Source organism: Podarcis raffonei, chromosome 10 (assembly GCF_027172205.1).
Source record: "Podarcis raffonei isolate rPodRaf1 chromosome 10, rPodRaf1.pri, whole genome shotgun sequence".
In the NCBI taxonomy this organism is placed as follows: Eukaryota; Metazoa; Chordata; class Lepidosauria; order Squamata; family Lacertidae; genus Podarcis; species Podarcis raffonei.
Genome location: NC_070611.1, coordinates 16,317,915 through 16,337,725, shown reverse-complemented (window position 1 = coordinate 16,337,725; position 19,811 = coordinate 16,317,915). Strand labels below are relative to the sequence as shown.

Here is a 19,811-nt window from a genome sequence, read left to right as displayed (position 1 = left end):
TAGAAGTTAAGACTTGTACACAAGGAAGATACTTTGCTTTGTCAACTACATCTAGTGCCCATAATTTTAATGGCTTTTTCAGCCGTGGCAAAGGCAGAAAATCAAAGTTTTGGTTCAGTTTTCCTGAACGGCAGGGATATTCTCAGAAGCTTTCAGTAGTCAGCACTTACGACTACTACTCCCATGCAGAAGGATGCTATCTTAAGTGCAAACAATGGAAAGGAAAACTGTGTATTTAATGCAATGTGTAGTTTGGTCCTTGGTCTTATGGCTTTGCATAGCAGCACCTGCTGCACCAGTCTCTTGCAGATGCACACATCAGGATCATCTAGATCTAGACAGATAATGAAGATAAGAACTGCCGCAATGAGCTACATCAGAGGGGTATCTGGCCAAGGGGGTGGTGAGTACTGGGTGAATCAGAGGAAGCTTCTCGGAAGCAGAACAACTGCAGCATCGCCCTTCCTTTGCTGGAAATGGACCAAACAAGATTAGGAATTGCGCTGAAACATCACACCAAGTTGATGTGAATGATGGAGCAACATTCAATGAGCTTCATGGCTAAGTGGGGATTCGAACCCAGCTCTTCCAGGTCCTAGCCCAACCCTCTAACCATTACGCCACACTGGTTCGCTTGTAGAGGGGATAAAAGGTGAGGAAGGGTAGGCAATTTCTGGCCGCAGCACTTTGCAGAAGGACAGTTAAAAACACACACACACATGCAGCAAATGAAAGCAACGAAATCATTATACAGGTACAGTGGTACCTCAGGTTAAGTACTTAATTCGTTTCGGAGGTCCGTACTTAACCTGAAAATGTTCTTAACCTGAAGCACCACTTTAGCTAATGGGGCCTCCTGCTGCTGCCGCACCGCCGGAGCACGATTTCTGTTCTCATCCTGAAGCAAAGTTCTTAACCTGAAGCACTATTTCTGGGTTAGCGGAGTCTGTAACCTGAAGCGTATGTAACCTGAAGTGTATGTAACCTGAAGCGCCACTGTTTATAGTTGTTCTGAAATAAATTACTGTATTTTTCGCTCTATAAGACGCACCAGACCACAAGACGCACCTAGTTTTCGAAGGAGGAAAACAAGAAAAAAATATTCTGAATCTCAGAAGCCAGAACAGCAAGAGGGATTGCTGCGCAGTGAAAGCAGCGATCCCTTTTGCTGTTCCTGGCTTCTGGGATAGCTGCGCAGCTTGCATTCGCCCCATAAGATGCACACACACTTCCCCTTACCTTTTAGGAGGGAAAAAGTGAGTCTTATAGAGCAATAAATACGGTATGTCCTTCGTGCAGTTCCATGCCTAATATTTTGTAGGCAACACTTCTTTACAGACCATGTGCTTTGGGTTCTCCTTACGCCCTATTCTGAAGTTAAAGTGACGTGTGTGTATCCACAGCAGTAAGGAGAGGAGGAATGGCTGCTGGGAGGAGAGCAAAGAGAAGAAACGCCATGGTGCATCTGGCAAAGCAAAACCAGACGCCTCTTCTGCCCCACCTGCAACAAAACTTCCCTATCAGTCTCTACAGCCACAGCAAGCGCTGTAACTCTCCATCTGTTTGTCCCCGAAGCAGCGCTCTTCCATGAGATTATAGAATTATAGAACTGGAAGGGATCATCTAGTCTAACACCTTGCAATGCACGAATATGCAGCTGTTTCTTATAGGGATCGAACCTTGGTGCAACCAGCACATTGTTGTAACCAACTGGAGATGGGATGGATGCCAACAACCGATGTGTGAGATCAACACACGCTCTGCCTCTGCATGAATATCTGCAGGACAGCTGCCTTTGTATGTACAGTTGTACAAACACCTTTGCACACTAAACCTGTGGACACTAGGAGTGCTAGACAACATGCACAACACCAGGGAGACTTGAAGCTGCCATCGCCTGCTTTCCATTCACACACTGATCTTGGTCTTACGCCTGAGTATAACTTCAGAAAAAGGATCCACTCTATCTCACCACTATTGAAACCCAAGGCAGACTGTGCTACATTTAGGTTTCAATGATATTCAACACCAACTGGTTGAATATAACAGATAAAATAAATCTCTACAGCAAACAGATTTTTAAATCTGCCTTGCTACCCAACCCTGAAACTTGATTTTTTTGCTCTTATACAAAAATTGCAACCCTGGGATCGACCAGGCTAGGGCAACTGATTACACATTTGTCTTGCTGTTTTCTGAGAAATACCAGTGTCTCCTCTTCTTTTATCTTAATACAGAACCTATTGGATAGTACTTTTCCAACTTTGTTGAGAATGAATATTTGGTTCCTAAATGATTTTTCCCCTCAAGCATTAAATCAACCAGAGCAAGAAATGAGATTTCACCGTCAGACCAGTCACACTGGTTTTGAAGCAATGGAAGTTCTTCAAAATACTTGACGCTCACTAATGCAAGCCAAGACATAATTAAGACAGTGGAACGATCATCCTGACGAGTTCGTCTCCCATCAAACCAGCTTGTCTTCCCAGCTCAAGATTATCATTTCATGTGCTTTCCAGTCCTTGTGAAACCTGCTGAACTAGACCAAGGTCATATTTAAGGGGAGGAGAAGCAACAGCTACTTAAGGATAAAATACATGCCACTGATCCACCACGCAGGGGAGGAGGATTGGAAGGCCCAGTCCAGAACAGTTCCACCACAGCTGTCTGATGGTACCACCACTCTGCTGGTGCAAAGCTCCACCAAAAGTGCGGGTGAGTGGCAATATTGATGGCAGGAACTTGGAAGCCCTGAAATGGAACATGGTGTACTGTCATTATTTGATGGCATAAGGCCTGAGCACTATGGCATTTCAAGGAACAAGCAATGGGGCTAGGGATGTGGATATGCCACTCCTTCATGTCCTGCCAGGCTTTGAATTGCTCTGCTAATTTGTAGCGCACACATCAGATAAACGTCTTGCGTTCTGCATGATGGTGCAAGGAGAATATTGGCATTTATCTCATCTTGAGCACATTGGAGTACAGTGTGTGCTAGTGGCAGATAAAGGTGTGTTTCCTCATGCATCTGCCTTGAGTATTATAGAGTACAGTCATACCTCGGGTTGAAGTAGCTTCAGGTTAAGCTCCGCGCGACCCGGAAGTAATGGAGCGCATTACTTCCAGGTTTCGCCGCTGGCGCATACGCTCAAAATGACATCACACGCATGCGCAGAAGCGGCGAAACGCGACCCACGCAGTTGTGTGTTACGTTCTACTCAGGATGCGAACGGGGCTCCAGAACGGATTCCGTTCACATCCAGAGGTACCACTTTACATGTACTGTACATGCTCATATGCAACATGTTAGTTAAAAGGCCCGCATAATTCACTGCAGTATATCATGAGTGACCTCCATGTGGCCTGCACGTCACACAGAGCCTAATACCACTTCCTGGAAGGTTAGAAAAATGAACAAAGTAGAATTTACACTTTTCACAACCCTTAAGAATTTGAAACATTCGCTTTAGATGCCTTTCACCCAATAACTTTATGTAGGCTACTTGGAACTTGAGGCATTGAGTATTCTCCGGGGGGTGGAACAGCTGGGCGTGTTTCAACACAACAGCTTGCCAGGTTTCAGCTGGCAGACTAACCCAACTGACTATTCAGAAGCTACATATGTTGGGAAGCTGAATTTTTGCAAGCACAACCATCTCCTAAACTGGGCTGACTTTGGGTGAGGCGATAAAGAGCGGCTTCTAGAACAGGGTTTCCCCAAATTTGGGTCTCCAGCCGTTTTTGGACCACAGTTCCCATCATCCCTGACCACTAGCTAGGGATGATGGGAGTTGTAGTCCAAAAACAGCCGGAGACCCAAGTTTGGGAAACCCTGTTCTAGACTATTCAGCACACCAAGGCTGACACCTAGGTCAGTTTCACTATAGTTGGCATGGTCACTTGAAAGCACCCTGAAGCCTTTGCCAACCCAGCACTCTCCAACCCAGCACTACAACTCCCATCAGCCCCAGTCAGTTGTAGTCCACACTAAACGATCAAGTTCTTACAAATGTGGGGTGGGTATTATTTGGCACCTGCAGTAGCGCAAGTTCTGCAAATCTTAAGAGACTGGCATGCGTAGGGTAAGGCAATCTTGTAGGTAAACTGGTCCCAAATTGTTAAGGCCTTATATACTGACAGTAACACCTTGAACTTGGCCCAGGAAGAAATTTGCAACCAGTGCAAACTCTGACCACATGTGTTATATGCTGACTCCCTCCTATCAGCAATTGTGCTGCAGCATTCTGCAATAACTGCAGCTTCCGCATCAAGCCCAAGGGATGCCCCATGCAGAGTGCATTGCAGTAACCCAGTCTTGAAGCAACCAATGCATGTGCTACTGTTGAACCAGTCACAGTTGGGTCAAAGGCACTTCTAGCCACTGAGGGTACCTGAGCCTCCAGTGACAGATACAGAAGTAACCCCCCTCCCAAACTGCAAACTTGTTCCTTCAGGGGGAGTGCAACCCCATGCAAGGTAGGCAAAGGACCAATTTCTCGGACACAGCAGCTACTCACCCACAGTGCCTCCTTCTTGCCAGGACTGAAGCTCAGTTTGTTTTTCTCCTCCATTTCCCCCCTGCGTCCAGGCAATGGCCCAGCGATTGTACAGCCTCTCCCGATTCAGATGTTATGGAGAAATCAAGCTGAGTGTCATCAGTATACTGACAGCGCCTCGCCCTGAAACTCCTAATGACGGTTTCACGTAGATATTACTGGAGAGAAAGCACTACTCTCTGGATTCGGTCCTGAAGGTAGGATTGGAACCACTGTAATACAATGACCTCAGTTCCCCACAGCTGGTCCAGGAGGATGCCATGGTCAATGGTACCAAACGCCGCCGAGAGGTCAAGAAGCAGGTGCAAGGTTGCACTCCTTCTGTCCTGCTCTCATCCATCAGGGTGACTCAGTTCCATGGACAGGCCTGAAACCTGGAATGGATCTAAATAATCTGTGTCCTCCAAGAACGCCTGTAGCTGCCCCACCACGCTCCTCTCCACTGCCTTCCCTAAACAGGGGGTATTGATAATTGGCCAATAGTTGTCCCGATTCAAAGGGTCCAGAGCTGGTTTCTTTAGAAGTGGTCGTACCACTGCCTCTTTCAATGTAGCAGGGACTACCCCTTCAAGCAGTGACGTGTTAGCCAAACTCTGCACCCAACCATATGGTAACAACTTCTGCTGATTGCAAAGTATAAGCAAGCTTTTAGGCATAACACAGTACAACTAAGTCAAAACTTAAGAACACATGGGATTGCCTTCAATCCAACACAGGCTTCCCCAACCTGGTGCCCTCCAGATGTTTTGGACTTCCATCACCCCTGACCATTGGTCATGCTGGCTGGGGCCGGTGGGAGTTGGGGTCTAAAACATGTCAGGAAGACTGATCCAGTGAGCCATTTTAAGTTTTGCTTAAATTGCAGGTTTCTGTAACAATTCTGAGTTACCTTACTGCTAAGATAATACAGTGGTAGCTTGGTTTAAGAACAGCTTAGTTTATGAACAACTTGGATTAAGAATGCTGCAAACTCGGAAGTAGGTGTTTTGGTTTGTGAACTTTGTCTTGGAAGCAGAACATGTTTCATTTCCTGTTGAGTGTAAATTAAGTCCCCCGCTGCTATGGGAAAGCACACCTTGGTTTAAGAACACTTTGGTTTAAGAACGGACTTCCGGAATGGATTAAGTTTGTAAACCAAGGTACCACTGTACTAGTATCGTATTTCACAAATGCCTCAATGTTTGCTCTTACAAAAAACCCACCAAGAGATCGCACAAAATTGCCCCATTCTATTCCTCCAATAAACCAGATAGTTTTAGATGAATCAGTGCTGTATCATGACAATGGCGGGGCTACTCCACAATTCCAGTATACATTTATTTCCGAGACAAGCTGTCCACACTGCCTGTATGAGGCCAGATGTTTTCTGCAACACAACATCAGGAATGACACGAAGGGAAATGGACATTTTCAATCCAAGTGGCCCACTAAAACAATCTCTCTGGTTTTTGTTCGAAATCAACTGCATTTGCAATGCAGCGTCATCACCAAGTAACACACGTGGCCGAGCAAAGCTAGAAGAATAGTTAGTACAGGACGACCTGCGATCTAATCAAACCATGCACATTGTTCTAAAACAAAAGTCCAGAAGCGCTGTGTCCCCAGTTAATTAAGTTCCTCGGGCATGACATACCACTCTCCTAAGTCCCTGGAAAAATAATTTAAAAATAAAATAAAAAAATCGGAGGTGGTGGAGGAAGGGAAGCGGTGGCTGAAGACACATATCCATCAGATGAGGCCGCATTTTCTCTGCTCTCGCCACAAGTATGACACATACTTTTCAAAGCAGCATTGTTACAGCTTCTGCCTTCGCTCACACCAAAAAGCAGGCCCACCCAGGAAAGTTTGCGCGCTTTCCAAGCCAGCGAAAACTTAAACCTTAGGGGCGAATCTGCAACCTTTCAAAACAGCCTCACGAGGCAACACTTGGGGTGGGGTGGGGCAAAAGGGGGGGAAAAGTTAAAAAACGGACAGCATTTCAAACTCCCACCCCAAAATGAAAAATGCAAACACAGACAAAATCCCATTTGCTAGGGAACTCCCAAGAAGTAGGAGTTCCTCTTGCAAACTCCTACCCTTCCCCTCTTGATTCCTGGCCATTTTGAAGAAAGGAAGGGGAGAAAAAGAGAGGGAATGTTGTTGCTGTTGCTGTTGTCGCTGCTGTTGTCGTCGCCTGACCCCCCTGGCAGCAGGACTTGTGTCGCGGTGGCACAGCGACAATGAGGCGCGCGCTCCCGGGCGCGCAAGGCGAGGCGAGGCAGCCGGGTCTCCTTCCCTGCGCGCGCCCACCCAGCGCAGGAAACGCCAAGGGTCTCTCTCCCTCCTCACCCCACACTTCGCCCCCCGGACTTACTTGGCAAGCCGAGCCCCCCCTCTCCGTGCAGGGTGCTTTCGGTGGGGTTGGGGGGGGGGAGGAAGCTACCAGCCCGAGCTTGGCGTCGGCGCTTGGAGAGGACCCCAACTCGCTCCAAGGAGACCCGAAAGGGAGGCGAGCCCTCCAGGTACTCGCGGCCACATTAGCCTGACAACATGTTGGTATTAGTAATTCATAGAGGGAGGGGAGGAAGGCGGAGAGGGAGGGAGTGGGGTGGGGGGTGGAGGCACCTCCGCGGTGCATTCTGGGAGCTGTAGTTCGGCCTCGCTTCCTGCCCCCGGCCCCGCGGAGGCCAAGGGCGGAGGGAAGGAGAGGCGACTACATCTCCCGAAGTGCGCAGCGGGAAGCGCACGTGCCTTGCCTGTCTTGGGCTGAATGGGGAGGGGTGCTTTGATAGATAGATAGATAGATAGATAGATAGATAGATAGATATGCCTCTGTTTCCTCTGTCGAAGAAATAAATAAGTACAGGAACCAAGAGGGCAAAAACTTTTTGAAAAGAATGGCCACTGTAAGCAGATGAAAACATTGCCAGGATTTTAATCTCACTTGCCACCTAACAAACACTATGGATAATATACCAAATATAGATTATGGGATAATGCACAGTTGTAAATGTTGACAATAGGACCCGTGGAGGCACCTCTATACGTACGGATATGCATTTGGATTGTTATAAATTTATGTTTGTGAAATCAAATAAAAATGATTTCAAAAAATGAATGAATAAATAAATAAATAAATAAATTTATATTTATGAAATCAAATAAAAATGATTTCAAAAATAAAATAAAAATAAGTAGAGGAGTAAGGGTAAGGATGATTATAAACTCAGCCAGGAGCTTCCACAACTGGTTGTGCAAAGTTGCCCCAGAGCTTTCCGAATTGCAACAAAAACGAGGAGTGCCGGAAAGTTGTAACATGGCTTGGGCACTTGAAAGGTGCTTCGGTTAAATTAATGGGACTTAGTTTTGCTTGGGAAGTAAAATGTGTGTAAGACTGCATAGAAATCATTAAAAAATGATTGCCAAGTACTTGCAGTTATTATTATTGTTATTGTTATCCTGACATTTTCAGAAGGTAAAATTAAAATCCGTTGGCTTTCCAAAAGCAGTTTATGTGCTTCTTCATCAAACGTAAATTTACAAAACTAAAAGTTGTCCCGTCACTAGTAGCAGTAAGAATAATTCCACTATTTGTACCCCGCCCATCTAACTGGGTTGCCCCCTCTGGGCAGCTTCCAACATTTACAAAAACATAATAAAACTTTAAAAACTTTAAATTTTAAACATTAAAAAAATAGCAGGTTTGATTTCCTCACACCCAAAAATGTATTTTAAACACCCCTCGCCGAAGAAACTTGCAGAAATTGTACCCCCCCAATGCCCTACAAACCTGTTCCAGTCTGATCCTTTGCGTCCTGTAATTCCAGCAGAGCTTGCTCCTGAGTAAGCGCAGGTTGGATTGAGGCTTTCGATCAGCAGGCAACAAGATGGCAAGAGAGGGAAAGTTGCAGGGCGAGCAGTGTTTGTGTTTTAAGGCTTCAGCCTTTAAATAGGTATGGTTTATAAGGCTACCTGTCAGAATGGCAGCAACATTGGTCCACGATGGACCTCAGGAGGGAAGTCATTCCATAGGCGTAGGGCCACCACAGAGAAGGCCCTTCTCACACTCCACCCCGGACCTCACTTGGTGTTGAGACTATAAGCAGGGTGTCCTTTGCTGATCTCAGCATTTCCTCAGGTTGATACTGTACAAGGGCATTCTTTCAAATATTTGGACCCTAAATCATTTGGAGCTTTCTGTGTCACCTGAAGCACCTTGAATAGGACTTGAAAAGCAAGTGGCAACCAGTACAATTCTTTCAAAACTGATGTTACAGGAGATCAGCCTGTGGTGCTTGTTAACACCTTGGCTGTTGTACCAGTTGTCATTTTCAAACTCTTTTCAGGGGTAGCCCCATGTAGAGTACATTACTATAGTCCAATCTGGAAGTTACCAAAATGTGGGTACAGTATCCAGGAACAGCTGGAGTTGATGAGCTACAACTACTGACCACTGAGCCTTCATCGGCAATGTTGGTAAAAGGTAAAGGATCCCTGGATGGTGAAGTCCAGTCAAAGGCAACTATGGGGTGTGGCGCTCATCTCACTTTCAGGCTGTTTGTCCCCAGACAGCTTTCCAGGTCATGTGGCCAGCAGGACTGAACTGCTTCTGGCACAACGGAACACTTTGATGGAAACCAGGGCGCATGGAAACGCAGTTTACCTTCCCGCTGCAGCGGTACCTATTTATCTACTTGCACTGGCGTGCTTCCAAACTGCTAGGTTGGCAGGAGCTGGGACAGAGCAACGAGAGCTCACTCTGTCATGGAGATTAAAACCGCTGACCTTCTGATCAGCAAGCCCAAGAGGCTCAGTCCAGGAAGATCTTGATAGGTGACATCTCCCTGCGTGGAAGATGCACACCCCCTTCCTCTCTGCATACCAGCAGGAGAAAGAAGAAAGTCTGTTTCATCTACGGTTTATTTCTGCCTGTACAACCTTACAAAACATGTCCGTTCACTCAGACTTCTCTCCGAGCAACTGCAAAAGACTTCCTTCACAAGAACAACAGGAAGGTCTCATATTACACAAAGAACAAAGCCCTGTGAATTCACTGGTGCTTCCGGTCTCATGGTCAGCTCCACCATGTGATGTAAACATCGAGCTGTTAGTTTGCAGCTGCGTAGTACTCATATCCCAACAGGTGCCAACCACATCCCACTGACCCTCCTTTGACAACATTGACACCTGCAGCACCTCCAAGCAACAAACCTGCTCTAGTCAAGATTGCCACACCATGGAGAACAGGATGTCCTACCAGTTTCCTGATTTGAAATCTCACTGTCCACAGAACCTCCATTTATCTGAATTCGGCTTCAGTTCATTGGTCTACATCCATTGGTTCAGAACCTGTACTGCATCTTCTAACTCATCCGGAAATATGTCCCATTGAACTCTGTCCTCAAAGCTGTCTAGGGCATGATTTACTCCCAAGGAGACCCATTTATCCTAAATAGCACCCAATATGGCAGACATGTACGTACATTTTTTTAAAAAAGAATGTGATGAAATTCTGCAGGAAGCTCTTAGAAATATGAAATGATCAATACTTGGGGGGATTTTTAATCATATTGACTTTTTAAAATACTTTTTAAAATGTGAAGTTTTATAACTTTAACTTTTAAAGTAAGTCCTTCATGTTTCATATCATATTAAAGCCCATGAAGTTCTGAAGAGATTGTTATTTTTAGCTTTGAAATATCACAATTCTGGACTGAGCTTTTAAGGCTTCTGTGTAGTCTAGCAATTTTTGAAATTCTAGTTGGCCGTTAATGCCGGACACACTCTTTTTAATGCTATCTTCTGGGTAGCATCACAGTCAGTTGGAAAGTGGGGAGCTTTCGGGGTATACAAAATTTGTATGCTGTATTCTGCCTTGTTATATTTTTATGAAAGTGCGGGTTATAAATACTTTGAAAAATAAATAAGGGGGAAGAGATTTTTCCCAGGGTTCTGCTAGAAGCCACACGGAGAGGCCTAGCTGCCCAAAATGCAATTAAAGAGTCTCTAATTGTTTAGTGAATTAATTTCAGCTTTTCCATAGCTGAAATGGCACATCTGTTTTCTCCTTTCCAGCTGTGATGCAGATCGTTTTAACGTCCTTATGATTTTACATTTAAAACTTTAATAACCTGAAGTTTGGCATCCAGTAGCAGGAAAACCCGTCACAGGAGAGACACAAAACCCAAACAAAAACTATATTTACTTATTTCCATTTTATAGACAAGCACGCTGAAAGTACAGGCTGGCTTTGAGAGGCAAATGGTTTATCATAAATGAGTCACTAGAGGGAGCTTACATCTCCTTTTTAGTGATACGCAGACATAGCATACCTGAATACATTTAATCTTGTGGGCTAGCAGCCTAAAATGCTTCCATATATCATTATTATCTTCACCAAGGGCTCCAGAGAACCATATGATCCTTAGCAACGTACACGGCAGGTAGATAATACAACATTGTGCCCAGCCTTCCCCATTCTGCAAGCCTAAAAAACGTTTGTCTGACATCAGATTCCCCCCCCCCCCGTATGGAATCATGGATTTATTAATGTGTGTTTTGAGGAAAGCAACACCTACTTCAATTCTAAGCAATGTGTCTGGTATACTACATAGGACTCCCAAGTAGGAGAATTTGTTTTGGATTAGATCCAGTTCATCTCTACTAGAGCTATGGTACCCCAGATTGCTGCACCACACATTTCTGTAATAATAGAGTGCTATTTGCATGTTAATTGGAATATTATAATATTTCCCAGGGGGAATCCAACAAGTATCGGATCCAGTGGCCCTTTTCCCCAACAGGCTTTAAATGTACAATAATCTGCATTTTTCCCCCATCGCACCACTGGTAGTACTAAAAATACGTAATAATGAAATACTTGTACTTTTTTCAAAGCTCACTGGAAAAAACTCGGCAATCAGTATTTGAGATCAGCAGTTTGTACTATTCATAGTGAAGGCAAGAAATGCGTGTGGCTTAATGATTTACAGGTAATCGTTGCTTTAACCCCCCAAATAAAATGTATTTCGCACTCCCCGGTTCAAAGCTGTGGTGTTCCACAGGAAACATTACAAGGCCTGATGTAGTTTTCATGAGCACCGGAGAGTTGTTTTATTATCAGAAAAACGCAAATAGAACATAGGGATGCCAAATAGCACAGAGCAGTCTACATTAGGAAAAAAGCACTGAGCTAGCCCCATGGACTTTGTACTGAAATGAAGATGAAAGAGGCTTCTCCTTTCTGGGAAAAGCCATGCCATGATGGCAGTGTTGCCATATGCAGTGGCGTAGCGTGGGGGGTGCAGGGGGGGCCGGCCGCACCGGGCGCAACATCTGGGGGTTAGGGTTAGGGGGCGCAAATCCACGGGTTAGGGGGCGCAAATTACTTGCCTTGCCCCGGGTGCTGACAACCCACGCTACGCCACTGGCCATATGAAGACTTCAGTACGTAACATTTATGGTCAGATGTAATAGATGGATAATAGATGAGCGCCGCAACCCCAGAGTCGGCCACGACTGGTCCTAATGGTCAGAGGTCCCTTTACCTTTACTATAATAGATGGATCTATTATTTTACGGATATTTCACCTTTCGTCCATCATGGAACCCAAGGAAACAGGCAGGTGGTCTGCTGGTGACTGTGCTTGAAGGCACTGACATGCCCTCCAACATTTCTCCGATGAAAATAAGGACAACCTATTCAATAATAATGGACGCGGGTGGCACTGTGGGTTAAACCACAGAGCCTTGGGCTTGCTGATCAGAAGGTTGGCGGTTCGAATCCCTGCGACGGGGTGAGCTCCCGCTGCTCGGTCCCTGCTCCTGCCAACCTAGCAGTTTGAAAGCACAAAGTGCAAGTAGATAAATAGGTACCGCTCCGAGGAGAAGGTAAATGGCGTTTCCATGCACTGCTCTGGTTCACCAGAAGCGGCTAAGTCATGCTGGCCACATGACCCGGAAGCTGTACGCCGGCTCCCTCGGCCAGTAAAGCGAGATGAGTGCCGCAACCCCAGAGTCGTCTGCGGCTGGACCTAATGGTCAAGGATCCCTTTACCTTTTATTCAATAATAATAATCTCCTTGGCTCAGGGGCCGCATAACTCCATACCCTCCTATATTTCTCTGATGGAAATAGGTCCGTCCTAAGGAAAAGCAGGACATTCCAGGATCAAATCAGAAACTGGGACAGCTTCTGTAAGTCTGGGACTGTCCCTGTAAAATAGGGACACTTGGAGGGTCTGCACTGACCAGACCCAGACCTGCTGAGGTTGGGCCTTATGTTCCAATTAGCATCCTGCTTTTTTCCTTTTTCTTTTTTTGCAGCCTCTCTGAAGAAACAAATAAAAGCAAATCATGTTTTTTCCTTGAGCTCCAGGGCAACTGCATAGTCATGGGTCTATTTTCTGAAGGGAAACTCAACAGGTATTGGATAACAGCGTTGGAATGAAGTAAAATATTCATTTTTTTGTGAAGGTTCTTAAAATTACTCTCCGGTGCCCATCTCTGTATGCTGATACATAAATGGTGACCAGGAAACATTTGCTATTTGGTGAATGCAATCTGGGACGCCGATATCTTGCGTCCAGGACTAATCTTGCCCTGCCAGCTGCAAAACCCTTTCATTTTATAGCTTGCAACTCCCAAGAAAAGAGCAAGTGATAGATCTGTTATACAGCCCTGTTCTCACCACGCCATAAATCTACCAAAGGGAAATCTAAACAGTCTATTTATTTCACCCTCCTGGAAAGCCGTACTACTTGCTATGCATAAATGGTGGCAGAGCAGCGAAGAAAGGTGGGTGTTTAGATCAGGGATACTTGTTATCTCAGTACAGTAACTTGGTTTTTCTGACGTACTTATCCCCCCCTTAGATTAATGTGTGAAATAGTGTAGACTCTGGGAATGGCTGGTTGCAAGACTCTCATTCCTCTCCATAATACAGCACAGGAGTCATCAGATGTTCTGTATCCGTAAGGATACGGTAGCTCCATGGAATTTGCATTACGGAGCAAAACAGCTGTACAATATTCTTCCTTCTTCTTTATTTGCATTTCACTCTGACAGTCTTTACCTACGTCTGAAAGTTATCAGCACAGTCTATGGCAAGGAGCAACATTCCCCCTTTCAGGAATGGGGAAATCTTTTAACATGAGTGTTTCACCACCGGTTGGGATGCACCGGGAAATCTTGCGATCTTCAGCTTTGGCTAAAAAGGAGGTATGTAACATTTATATGTTATCTCTTGAGAGGGGAAGGATCAAAGTTGAAGAGCTACCTGCCCGCTTTGCAGGAAAACGAGCTCCCCGTTGCTGAGGCTGATTTTCCTCTGTGGCAGCTGAATAAAAAGCAATCTCTGAGCTACAAAAGCTTGCGTGAATTGGGGAACCAGAGCCCATGACAGACAAATTAGCAGCTGACATACCAAGGCGGAGCGTGCAACTGGAGAGGCAAGGACAGGAGTGTCTGGAGTGATTGAGAGACAGTTCTGGCAGGAGGCAGTCCTTCTCTCTTCTGGGGTGTCAAAAGCTGCTTTTACTACAACCAGGACAGCAATTTGACCAGAGAGCCTGTCCAACTGGTTTTGCGCTGTGCAGTCTTCTTTGCATTCTGCGGAATAGGTATCCTGAGTTCTGACCAGGTGAGGCAGGCAGAGATTTCCGAACATTCCTCTCCGTGAGAGCTGCTCTAGGATCCCTGCAACAACGTTGTGGAGCTGCTGAACCCCAAAGAACACCACCCCAGTACTGGTTGTGGAGCTGCCGAACCCCAAAACAACACCATCCCAGTTCCATCGTCTGGCAAGAGCATGCACTCAGCATTTCATACTTGGGGTCCCGAGTGAAGGTGTTCACCATTGCCCAGCTTGCAAGGTGGAGGAGATTAACCAAAACTTCAAGGAAATATCATCTAAAGGTGGGATCACAGAGCATCAGTCAGCTTCAAGGAGCATCAGTTGGCAGGACCAGGTGCCACTTCCTTCCTCCATACCGGTTATAAGCACCTAGGAGATTTTATCAACCATCGCCAGAAAGGTACCATGGCTGTGCTCAAGCTTTTCCTCATGGCTTTCAGCTTTGTCTTCTGGGCAGCGGGACTCACCATGGTTACCCTTGGCATTTGGGCCAAGATTTCCCTGGGCACCTACTTGGTGCTCTCCACCAACCAATACCCAAACACCTCCTTCATTTTGTTGGCGACCGGCGCGGCTGTCATCGTGTGGGGCTTCCTGGGCTGCTTCAGCGCCGCCACCGAACACCGCTGCCTGCTGCGCACTTATGGGAGCTTCCAGCTGGCGGTGCTGGCCGCCGGCTTAGCGGCGGGCCTCTCCAGCTTGTTCTACCGCAAGGCTATCGCCGAAGGCTTCCAGAACGGCCTCCGTGAAGCCATACGCTCCTACGCAGAGGACGAGGAGAAGGCCGAGGCTCTGGATTCCGTCCAGCGCACCTTGGACTGCTGCGGGGTGGAAAGTTACCGCGACTGGTTTTCCTCGCCATGGTCTGTGGAGCAACAGCCACCCAACGGCTCCGTGCCCGCCAGCTGCTGCAGGGCACGCAAAAGGTGCCTGCACAGCCCTCTCCCTTTCGGCGCCCGGGGAATTTACCGTGACGGTTGTTACAGTAAGGTCTACAACTTCGTCAGCGACAACATGTTCTACATTGCCACAGCGGCCCTCGGGCTGGCTCTCATGCAGGTGGTGGGCATCATCCTGGCTTGCCTGCTGGCTGCTCGGGTCCCGCCCCACGCTCAGCCACCCGGAGGCACCATCCCACACTGAATATGGCGCGTAGCTCACTCGGACTCAGCACTGAGACTGTGGAAGGTACCGTAGCTCCACCACCACAAACCCTCCAACCACACTCTCTGCATGCATTGCCACGTCACCTCAATGATCTCCCCCCCCCCAATTTATTTGATTAAATTTCCAGAAATTCCACATACAATTCCAATACAGTGGTACCTCTGGTTGCGAAGTGCCATATCTGCGCAGGTGAGTGGCACGATTTAGCGCTTCTGCGCATGCGCGAGCGGCGAAACCCGGATTTAACCCTTTTTAGTACTTCCGGGTCGCCGCGGGATGCAACCTGAAAAAACGTATCATGAAGCAAACGTAACATGAGGTATGACTGTACATTAAAAAAACCCAACTTCTATATTATTGACTTCCCATCCCATTGTCCATTATGTTTTCCTTGTCGCCCTGGCTTTGCTGCACCCTGTCTCCCCCCTTTTACATCATAACCATAGCACAAAAGTCTCTCATTCTTTCTGTTGCTCATCATCCTAATCCTGCTCGCGGATTCTTCATATTTTCATATTTCTTCAAATAATCCGAAAAGGGCTTCCATTCTTCGAAAAAGACAATCATCATTAAATTCTCTTATTTTAGCTGTTAGCTTTGCTGGATTGATATGTGGTCCATAACTTTGCTGATCCATTCTTCTTTAGTGGGAACTTCTTCGTTTTCCTAACTCTGAGCATAAAGGATCCTAGCTGCTGTGGTTGCATACATATACAAATTAACCATCTTTTTGGCACGGCACCTCATTATCTTTGCAATTGCTTCCCCCTGTAACCCCCCTCCTAATTCTCCTTCTACCTACCATCAGTGACACTGTGCCAGGGAACCTGGCTAAATCTCCCCCTTTTTATCTCTCTCTTTTTCTGCAAGATGGACCAATTCCTAAGTTTTTCCCCTGAAATATTTTTCCATCCACCCACACTGAACCCCTTCAATGCCTTCAGAAGACACGAATGGCAGCAACTGCTTTCATTCTGCCCAACTTTATTTTGCCCACTTTACTGACAGCAGCGGTGTGTGTGTGTGTGTGTGTGTTTGTGTCAATCATCCCCTCCACCTACAAACCTGCTCTCAGCTTTGGTGCTTCTTTATACAATGGTGGGAAGAAAAGCAAACTCATATATTTTCCTTGGCCCAAGACATTTGCCATAAAGTTTCACCGTGTTTTGAGTCATGGAAGGAAAATGGGAGGGAATGGATCAAACATCGAGGGGAAGACAGAGATCTGAACAGTTACTGACTGGAGAATGGCCTTTGTTGCTTTCCTTTGGGAGGGCCAAGGAAAATTGAAGGTCAGAAAGGAAGAAAACTCTTGAGAACGAAGGGGCAGAGAGGGCAGAACTTTGAGCTCTCTGTTATTCAGTCACGCAAGACCGGATGAGGTGAGATGCATTTCTTTGCAATGTAAAATGGTGTTGATGTTTTCTGAAAGGGGCTTATCTTAGAAAAATAATAGTCCAGTCCAATTTTCAGAAGGTGAAAATATAATCTCAAAGGGCCCTTTGTGTATTCCTAATATGATAGAAAAGTTAATTCCTGGCAAGATACATGCCAATCCCGGTGGCCAATGGGCTGTGTTTCCCTCCAAACTGCAACCAGGAAAACTTGCCTTGAATGTAAACCTTTCTAAACCTTTGTGTTGTGTTGTTTTTGTATATGAGGCTTCCTCCACACACACCTGTGGCGTTCTGCATCTTTGTGTTGTTCTATGAAAACCATAGTCATCATCAGAATGATGCACAGTTGCAGATATACCGATTTTTCCATAGGTGTGCTTGATAATCATTCGATTCAGCATCAAATGGTAATCATCCACTTGAAACAAAACATTAGGAGTTGAATCGTATTTCAGCCCAGGAAATGAGAAAAATGCTGTTGATTTTAATCTGGAAAAGATGAAGAGTGACTTTCTGTAAATCAAATCCATAAAACAAGAATTTTAAAAGTTGGCTGGCTGGGAGATGGGAATGCTACATAGAAGATCCTTCAGATTTTCTAACCATGAGAGATTTGGATGTCCTGCCCCCGTTAATCTTATCATTTCATCTGCCATTACTTTTCCATCAGATGAGCTATCATATAAAATCTGCCGGCTGGAAGAAAGAAGTGGTGCTATTATCGTATTTATAGTTTTATTGGCTGAAATAGTGTATGAGAGTCAATAGCTGCATGCTCATCTTTCTGTTTGATAAGCCTGGGGACCAGAGAAGAGGTTTTCCATGGGATGCTTGGACGAACTGTTTAACCGTCAAAGCCCTTTGGCAAGTCTTAGACCAGTGGTGTCCAAACTTTTTTCAAAGAGGGCCAGATTTGAGGGCCCGTGAGGGCCGACCAAAGCTGTTAACCTTTTTTTAGGATTGAAGTTGTTGAGCTTTTTTTATGCTTCTACCCCAAAGTTTTTTTTAAGATTGAAGAATTTTACCTCAGGAAATAAACTGCCACAGGGGCCGGATTAAACCGACCGGCGGCCCGGATTAAGCCCCCAAAACGGACTTTGGACATGCTTGTCTTAGATTCTTCACGTGTAAAACAAAACCCTCTCTGCCTGTTCAGCAAGCCAGTACTCTTGGACTGACAAGAGGTTAATCGACTCGAGCTTGAAAGGGGAGCTTTAGAAAAGGGGGGAAAAGATATCCAATTGTGCAAAGGAGCCAATCCACACAAGGCAATGGCATTTGATAAAGGTTCAGGCAACATGCTTAAGTGCAGATTGTTAAGTGTGCTGGGAATTGTAGCTCAGCGAGGGGCAAACTACAGTTCTCGGGATTCCTTGGGGAAAGCTATGCACTTCAAATGTATGGTATGTATACAGCCTAAGTCCCAGGGTTTTTTGAGTAGGTATGTACGGGATTGTAGTGCGCAGAATACTGCAGTTTGTGCATTGTGGGAATGAAATGTGCTAAGGCCAATCAGGAATAGGGATCTGTCGCATTTCAGTTCCCTGGGGCAATTTAAAAGTAGCAGGAAAATAATTCAGACTGTCTAATGCCAATTGCCAGCTTTGATAACTGACAATTGAGTAAGCTGTTCTTTGAATAAATTGATGCATCTATGGGAAATTTGAATAATGCCATTTGTCGGTTTTGATAACTGACGATTAAATAAATTGTCATTTCAATAAACTGATGCATCTACGGGAAATTTGAATAAATTGATGTATCTACTTCACCAGTTTCACTTTGAAACTGTACGATGAAACTCATAGCCTTGCCCTGGAGAAGAAATATTTTCGGAGACAATCCTGACTGAACGGCCTTTTTAAAAAAATGATAAATCCTTACATATAAATGATTATGTGTTGTGTCTGGCTAAGGCATACCCAATAGACTCACTGACATCAATTGGCTTAAAGTTAGTCATGGCTGACTTTATTTATTGGGTTTACTCTGAGTATGACATAGATACAACTCTATAATATGATACGTGAGATATGTCATCATACCCAAATAATGCTTTGCTAAAGAACTTGAAGGGGAATCACATTGCTCTAGAAATACAGTGGAATCTCTGGTTAAGTACTTAATTCGTTCCAGAGGACTGTTCTTAATCTGAAACTGTTCTTAACCCGAAGCACCACTTTAGCTAATGGGGCCTCCCGCTGCCGCCACGCTGCCAGAGCCCGATTTCTGTTCTCATCCTGAAGCAAAGTTCTTAACCTGAAGCACTATTTCTGGGTTAGCGGAGTCTGTAACCTGAAGCGTATGTAACCTGAGGCACCACTGTAGACCATTTCAATTGCTTTCTCTTCATAAAATGCCCATTTTCTACCTAAATTATATCTCAGGTTATAACGTAAATGTTTTTCTAACAATGCAGTCCTATGCATGCTGTCTCTGGAGTAAGCCCAGAGTTTATGGGACTTATTTCCGGATAAGTGCACACAGGATTACAACCTGAGCAAGCCCTATACGCCAGTTGAACCTGAAAAATTATTGAATTATTAGCACTAATGCAGCAACTATTCCTTCTTCAAATTCCTATGGCTCTTACATACCGTACATTATTTCAAAATGTGATTCACATGTGTAAGCACTTTGCAAATAATTTGTCCCTATTCTTTCTTGTGTGACATCTAATATTTTATCTATTAGTACGCCAGACAGGAGCAGACATTATCACAGTTTCCATAGACAAATTTAGGATTTAAAAGTCCACTTACTGTACTAGAATAAAAAGATCTGTCTTCCCGTCAGTTTTCTGTTCTCAGAGTGTTCCCTATTATGTCTTCTGAGCCCATCAGAGCCCAATAACATTTTTGCTGTCCTCCATGTTCCCTGTGATGAAGTACCCATTATAGTAATTTGTCTCATGGAAGCTCTCTAGGAGCCAATTAGACGTTATTGGCTGCCATCTCAAAGACTTCAAGTATACAAATTCTCCGAAGCTGAATCTTAAAAGATAAACCTGTGTGCGGGAGGGAGCCATTTGCAAAGATTGGTCTTTCCTTTTCCATAGCTGATTATGGGATCATTCCAG

The 19,811-nt window shown here is 45.3% G+C and overlaps 2 protein-coding genes across 4 annotated transcripts in view; one reads left to right on the top strand and one right to left on the bottom strand.

The window, feature by feature from the left end:
* The window catches only part of TRABD (TraB domain containing), a 31,957-nt gene extending 24,820 nt beyond the window's left edge, over positions 1-7,137 (bottom strand). Inside the window, exon 1 of one of the 3 annotated variants that reach the window (XM_053406316.1) lies at positions 6,910-7,137. The gene's annotated coding sequence lies outside the window, so the exon portion shown is untranslated. Of the gene's footprint in view, positions 1-6,631; positions 6,651-6,909 lie in introns of those variants that run through there. The other 2 variants (XM_053406314.1, XM_053406315.1) reach the window with 2 other exon arrangements.
* A 7,022-nt stretch (positions 7,138-14,159) lies between these two features.
* Positions 14,160-16,308, top strand: LOC128422380 (tetraspanin-7-like). Its single transcript, XM_053406319.1, has one exon. It carries the CDS (start codon positions 14,574-14,576, stop codon positions 15,309-15,311), a length of 738 nt encoding a protein of 245 aa, XP_053262294.1. The 5' UTR covers positions 14,160-14,573; the 3' UTR covers positions 15,312-16,308.
* Positions 16,309-19,811: the final 3,503 nt, after the last annotated feature.

Coding starts and splice junctions, on each gene's coding strand:
- LOC128422380 (XM_053406319.1), top strand. CDS start 14,574: ATGGCTGTGCTCAAGCTTTTCCTCATGGCTTTCAGCTTTGTCTTCTGG.